Source organism: Colobus angolensis, unplaced genomic scaffold (genome assembly GCF_000951035.1).
Source record: "Colobus angolensis palliatus isolate OR3802 unplaced genomic scaffold, Cang.pa_1.0 Scaffold201, whole genome shotgun sequence".
Taxonomy (NCBI): domain Eukaryota; kingdom Metazoa; phylum Chordata; class Mammalia; order Primates; family Cercopithecidae; genus Colobus; species Colobus angolensis.
This window is the reverse complement of record NW_012115167.1, coordinates 5973870-5981493: the sequence shown is the minus strand read 5'-3', so window position 1 is coordinate 5981493 and position 7624 is coordinate 5973870. Positions and strand designations below refer to the sequence as shown.

At 35.5% G+C, this 7624-nt stretch overlaps 1 protein-coding gene across 1 annotated transcript in view; it reads right to left on the bottom strand.

The window, feature by feature from the left end:
• Nucleotides 1–3631: 3631 nt before the first annotated feature.
• The window catches only part of LOC105511664 (WD repeat-containing protein 35-like), a gene marked incomplete at its 3' end in the record, with an annotated part of 85666 nt that continues 81673 nt past the window's right edge, over nt 3632–7624 (bottom strand). The window contains 4 exon segments of the mRNA XM_011941840.1: nt 3632–3788; nt 4504–4644; nt 5514–5678; nt 6633–6743. Coding sequence (XP_011797230.1) covers nt 3632–3788; nt 4504–4644; nt 5514–5678; nt 6633–6743 — 574 coding nt within the window.

Sequence of the window (7624 nt, the reverse complement as noted above, 5' to 3'; positions counted from 1 at the left end):
AGGCTGGAGTGCAGTGGCCAGATCTCAGCTCACTGCAAGCTCCGCCTCCCAGGTTTACGCCATTCTCCTGCCTCAGCCTCCCGAGTAGCTGGGGCTACAGGCGCCCATCAGGTCGCCCGGCTAGTTTTTTGTATTTTTTAGTAGAGACGGGGTTTCACCATGTTAGCCAGGATGGTCTCGATCTCGTCTCGGCCTCCCAAAGTGCTAGGATTACAGGCTTGAGCCACTGCGCCCGGCCAAGACTGTTTCTTTACTATCCCCTTAGCTGAGCAAGACTGTGAACAATTTGCATTTACAATTCCTGTGATCAACAACCTGCAGCCTGCTAAACATTTTCATTGTTTTACAGATGGGTCTAGTAATGGCAAAGCTTCTTATTCTGGATCAAAAGATAAAGTTTTCCAGATGCCCTATACTTCAGTTCAAAAAGCGAAGCTTGTAGCTGTGATTGAGATATTGACTGCTTTTGACATGCCTTTTAATGTGATTTCTGATTCTTCAAACATGGTTCATTCTACACAGTTAATTGAAAATGCTCAGTTACAATTTCATACAGATGAACAACTGATGACAAAAACAAAAAAGGGGGAGAAATAGGGATTATGGAACAGCCCACACACAACTGAATCTAGCACTATTAACTTTAAATTTTTTTAGCCTGCCCAAAGGCCAGATGTTATCAGCAGCTGAACAGCATCAACAGAAACCAGCTGCAAAGACAGAAGCAGAACAACTGGTTTGGTGGAGAGATCTGATAACAAAAAGTTGGGAAATAGGTAAAATAATAATTTGGGGTAGAGGTTATGCTTGTGTTTCTCCAGGCCAAAATCAACAGCCGATCTGGATACCATCAAGACACCTGAAACCTTATAAGCCAGATGCTGAGGAAGAGATTCCGGGAGGATCCCGAGGACCCCCCGGTTGCAGCAATGTCAAGACTGACACTGAGGAGAGGAGGACCCCAACTGTCACAAGCAACACCCGTCGAACACAGCCACCCACCTGGGGACAGATCAAGAAGCTGTCACAGATGGCGGAAGAAAACCTGAGGAAAGCGGGACAACCAGTCACAATGAGTAATTTAATGGTGGTTATGATAGCAGTGATCACCATTGCCGTGAGTATTCCTTCAATAAGGGCTGACACAGGGAACAATTATACTTATTGGGCATCTTTATCAATCTTGGCTGGCAATAATGCCTAGATGTAATCACTCTATGATGTAGTTACACATGCTTTCTGATTTCAGTATTTACCATAATAAATCTGCTCCTATAATTGAGGCATACCGCCCTCAAAAACCTATTTGTAAACAAAATTGAACCTGGCCAGAAAAAATGAACATACTTGTTTAAGAAGATTGCATTGCAGAACAGGCAGAGGTGCTGCACGATTCCTATGGAATCATTATTAATCGGTCCCCTAAGGGGATGTTTAGCTTGAATTGCACCTCTCAGTCTGCGTGCCATGGCCACACTATGTTCAGATGGTCTGAACAAAACAGTCAGATGGTAGATATAAGAAGTATGGCAAGAGCTCCTATTATCTGGAACCATGGTGGTATAGTGGCACCTCCACCTCAAATGAGTAAATCTCTGTTCGGGGCTCTCAGCTCTGAAAGCTGTGAGACCCCTGATTTCCCACTTCACACATCTGTATTTCTGCGTGCATGTCTTTAATTCCTCTATCGCCACTGGGTTAGGGTCTCCCTGACCAAGCTGGTCTCAGCACACGAAGGTAGAATTTCAAATCTGTTAAGAAAGAATAAACTCAATATATGGTTTCAGGATAACTTAGATATTATAATAAACATAATATTTAAAAAACTTAAAGGAATTCCTAAGCATGAAAAATATGAAGTAAAAGACTGACAGATATGACTATATAAAAAAACACTATTAATATCATCACCACAGCTACCACTTATTGAGGGCTCACAATGTCCAGGCAGCAAAATAAGTGAGTTTTCTTTTCATGAACTTCTCAATCATTACAATAACTCTATAAGGAAGATACTATTATCCTTTCTTTACACAAAGAGAAACTGAAGCTTAGCAAGGTTAAGTAAGTATAACTTATAAATGCTAGGGAAAATCAATATATATGAAAGAGGATTATTACATATGGTCTCTAAAGAACTCTTACAAAAATAATTAAAAATAAAAATCATCCCTATAGAATTCCAGAAATATTCAAATAAAAGAATTTTTCTGGCCGGGCGCGGTGGCTCAAGCCTGTAATCCCAGCACTTTGGGAGGCCGAGACGGGCGGATCACGAGGTCAGGAGATCGAGACCATCCTGGCTAACATGGTGAAACCCCGTCTCTACTAAAAAATACAAAAAAACTAGCTGGGCAAGGTGGCAGGCGCATGTAGTCCTGGCTACTTGGGAGGCTGAGGCAGGAGAATGGCGTAAACCCAGGAGACAGAGCTTGCAGTGAGCTGAGATCTGGCCACTGCATCCAGCCTGGGCGACAGAGCGAGACTCTGTCTCAAGAAAAAAAAATAAAATAAAATAAAGAATTTTTCTAAAAGTTTTCTTTTAAGATCATGCCATTGGAATAAAGATTCATGATCTATTAGGATTAGAGTGTGATGTGCATTTGGTGATGATGTGAGCAGCAAATGGATGATGTCACCAATGTGACAGAGGAAAGGTGCCGTGTCATGACAGTGCTTGCCACGGCCAAGCTGAAAGACCAGTAATGATTTAGTCATTCATATGCTTTGGCTTATAACATAATTATCACAATTACGCTCTCTGGAGTTCATATATCTAAACTCTAGAATATTGTTATTGTTAAGAAGAGACTGAGATCCTGATTACTACATGTAAATAATCTTCTATCAATTACAGTACACAAATACCATGCAATATTAGGTAGAATGTTTACATAGATCTCTGTTTAAGAATGAGGAAAGAACTATAATATACTGCTGAGGGGAAAAATCATAATCCTGCATGTAGAAACATCTAAAAGGAAGTTTACCCAAACCTTAGCAATGATTACCTCTGAGTTATAGGATTATTTTATAAATTATTAGATTATTTTACTTTTTCTTCATATTTTTGTTTTGGTTGAAATTATTAGGTAAGTATCACTTTTATAAAACACAAGATAAATGCTATAGCAATGTAGATGTAAAATATGGAAATATTTTAAAACATGGTTTTGAAAAAGTACATAAAAGTATGCCATGTTATACTCCCAATCTTGTAAAGAATAAAATTATCTTAATGTATGTATTAAATATATTTTATGATTTTAAATATATGTATTAAGTATATTTAATATATACATGTATATATATTTTTCTCCAAACAATATTAACTTGGCTATGAAGTATTTAACTTTGAATGGCTAGCCATATGAATGCTATACACGTTCTTTTTGCTTATCTCAAATTTCTGACATTTCTGTGAGCTATGTGTTTTCTCTGCATTAAAAAAAAACTTCAAAAATGGGAATGCATAAGACAAATTATATATAGCATAATCTCAAACGTAAGAAAATAAATCCATAGGAAAAAATGTTATTGAAGGCCACATAAAGGCAAATTGAAGAAGCTGGCCCTTCACACTCAATTTATAATATTCAGACATACTATACACATTAGGTGACACGCCCACCTGTCTTCAATGCAGCGTCCACATATCCCTCATAGAGCTGCCTCTGTGCAAGTATAAAGAAGTGGTAAGCCTCTGCCCCTCTCCATGCATTATCTGTGAAACGATCTGTTGTAGACAGAACTTCCTCTTCCAGCAAACCAGCCAAGGCAGAAGTGGCCTACAAGTAAAGTCAGCCCACACTTTGCATCAGTACAAACACACACACAGCATCAACTCCCGAATAACAACAGTCATTAAAGTATCTAAAGGAGCAGATTTTATCATTACTAAACTATGATTACAGACTTTTTTTTAAGAGAGGAGGTATTACTGTCACCCAAGCTGGAATGCAGTTGCATGGTCATAGCTCACTGTAGTCTCAAACTCACGGACTCAAGTGATCCTCCCACCTAAGCCTCCCTAGTCACTGAGATTACTGGTGTGAGCCACTGCACCCAAAGCAGACTTAATTTTTTAGTATAATTCATAGTTTGTTAAACTGGTATGAATAAATTTTAAAACATAACTAATTAGATTTTAAGTTAATCAGACATTCTTTTACGCATTAAAATAATATATCTAGGAAAGTTTTAAAACTCACTGATGAGAAAAGGAGGATTTCCCAGGTAAGTAAAATTTTTTAACAAAAATAAGACATTAAAGCAAAGACTACAGATTAGTATTACAGAAAAACAATTTCAATATTTCTAGGTAGAAATTTCTAAATTTGAATACTAATTCTAAATCAGTCATTATTTTTCTTCATATCATTTAAAGAAACAAATGCAGACACGCAAATTAAATGACCTGTCCATAAGAGAAGTTTGACAGTCTCTTTCTCTTTTTTCTTAAACACTTCGGATGATTTACTGTTATTTAACCTGCTACTTTACCTCTGAACTTTTTCCTTTAACTTTTCCTCGCTGGGCATTCTTCATCTGTTCATGGTGTTGCTCTATAAGTAAGGCTGACATTACATAGAGCTTCTTGACACGTAAAGGTTTACTTCCTTTCTTTGCCTCTTCATCTGCAACCTTAAACATTTTTAAAAATTGAGGGAAGTTACTTCTTATCTATATTTGTACAAATACAATCATTTCCAAAACTAACAAATTTGATTCCCTAAAAAAGGAGGAAAATCAGTAAGATGGAATACAAAAACCACCTATTTAAGATAAATACTTTAAAACCTATCTTCTTTTCATTAGTACCTATATATATTTAGTTCTTTCCTTAGTATTTAGCCCTAGGAGTTGGAACTCAGATCACTCTCAGAAAATGAGAGGTGCTGTTAGATAACTACATCAGAATAAAGAAAGTGTTGATGAAATGCTGGTATTTTCCATAACACAAAGATTTTTAAAATAAAGTTCCAAGTACACAAAGAAATCATGGTGTTAACACGGTGCATTCTTCAGAAGCTGAAACTTATTTAAATGATTTTGAGAGAAATTTTTCCTTTTTCATTAAATTAAACGGGAATAGAATAGAACGTAAAATGTGTATACACTAATACTATACTAATTATCTTCCCTCCAAATAAATATTATGTAAAGTATAATATTTAAAACTTGTACATTTAAAAGAACTCAAAACTCTATTATCAACAAAATTTAATTCCCTGTTGCAGAAATTTGTTTTTTGTAGTTGCAGCACTTTCTTTAACTCTTAAACTCCAGTATTCAACATACAATTGTTTAGGTATTAGTAAGTTGCTAATATTAATAAACATCTTTGTTGGTAAAAGGCAGTAACACTAAAATAATGTATACAGAAGCAATAAAACCAGAGTGGTTTTGTTGTAATAAATATTTGTTTCCAAAGAAAATGGAGAATGTGCTCTTTCATATATTAAAATATTGTGACTGGACAAATCAAATATTCACTAAGATTTTTACATTACCTTAAACATCAGTTTAGCAGCATCCAAAAAGTAATTGGCTTTCCGATAGAGTGCTATGGCATCAAGAGTTTTATTCTTTTCCAGTAAATGAGATGCATACTTAGCTAACAGAGATCCAGTTTCTTTCATATTATGATTTTGAGCCAATTCAACAGCTTTGTTCCACTAGGAGAAAAATTACACCATTCAGTCACCCAAGTATTTACAGTCACATATATCATAAAATTCACACAAGAAAGCTTAAACTTTATAATAAAAGCCCAATTTCCAAATTAAAAATGGTTATATTTTAAAAATAGCATTTAAAATCACAGCAACACAAGTTCTATAAGCATACGTCAAAATGATTTAAGTGATCTCTAAGACTCTGATTTGCTTAAGAAATACATGTGAAAATGAAAGTTTCAAAGTTTATAATCATATTAATCTTGTAATTCTCATCTTAGAAAACATCAAGCAAGAAAAAGATATACTTGTTTACACTTTATAGTAAAACAAAATATGCAATTTCAGTTGTGAAAATATCCTACTAGATTTGACATTTAAAAATTATTTTTATAAAGCAAATGAGATCTTAAAAATAAGAAAAATATTAAAAGAATACATTGATTGTCAATAGTTTCTGTAATAACTCTGTACTTTTAGTTTAATTTCAGCTCTTAAAAATATCAAATGTATGTTTTCTTTAAAGGAAAAGGAAAACAGATTTGCCAAAATAAATATTGATAAAGTAACTCGATTCCTTCCTCAGGCAATGACCGACTATTAACTGGTCCTTCTTTGGAAACAAAACCCAACCCTAATAAAATGCAGAAAATTATGAAATTACTTCCAGACAAAAACTTGCCAGACTAAAAGCACAGGGTTTGTTCATGCTCCTATACTGAGCTGGCTATAAGTGGGTCACCCCTCACGGTAGCACTTTAAGAGGTAAGTGCAACTTTCTTGGTCCTCAATTAAGAGAATACCTGCCTGGCTCCTTTCATAAAATTCATGTCAGGCTCTCCAACCCTTACATTGCCAATAATCTTTAAAAGATCACTAGGGTGACTTTAATTTGGCTTGACTTAAAAATTCCTAAGACAACAAGCCGCACAGACAGAAAGTTTCAGTTCCTACTTGGTTGAGATGTACGCAGGTATTTACCGCTGCCTTTGGTTGACTACATTTCAAAAATGCAGTCACTGCTTGTTCACACATCCCAACTATGACAAACATTTGTGCTATTTCCTGTACAAACAAAACAATACTATCAGATTTCATAGAGCAAAGAAATTACTTATATTTTAATTTCACAAAACTCCGTAGGGACGTATGAGTATTAAATTGACTGGTAGTTACAGATTTTTCTTGTAAACAGACGCAAGGGCAGAGGGTACAATTGAGAACGGATGCTAAGGCATCACTTCTGTAAAACCAGAGCTTCACTGGCTCATGCTGTGGATCTGATTTTTAACAAGGCCCTGAAGACACTGCACTCCTTTCTTCTCTCAGTTCAGTAGCTACTACACAGAAATGTCAAGCTCCGAAACAAATCCCCAACAAGTGCGTGAAAAAAACTTTTATGTCAATTGGTGGTATACTCAGGGCTAATTATTAACTAGAGACTTAAGGGAAATCTCACATCCATAGAGTTCTCAAATACTTCTGTAAAGAAATGTCCTAGAGAAGTCTGCCATTAATCAATTCAGGAAGCTAGACCCAAAACAGAACTCCCTTGGAAAGTGGTGGCAGCAAGGAAGAACCACCACCACCACCACCACCACCACAAAATCTTACTTCTTCAGCTGCACTGGCCATTTTCAGAACACCATTTTTTTTCTTTCAGAATATCTAATTAGCCAGAGGTTTTCCCTCTCCAACCCTTCTACGATATTTTTAGAAGTATGAAAATATATTTTACATCCAACTATCTTTTTAAAAACAATGCTTATATTTTTCTGATTATAAGGGAATATATTCTAATTGTAAAAAAAAATTACAAAACATGAAAAAGTGAAATTACTCATAATCTTATCATTTATAAGAAACCTCTCTCAATAGTCTGGTATAATTTCTTAACACCTTTGTCCTATGAATATATATGTATATGTTTGTGTTGTACACAATCA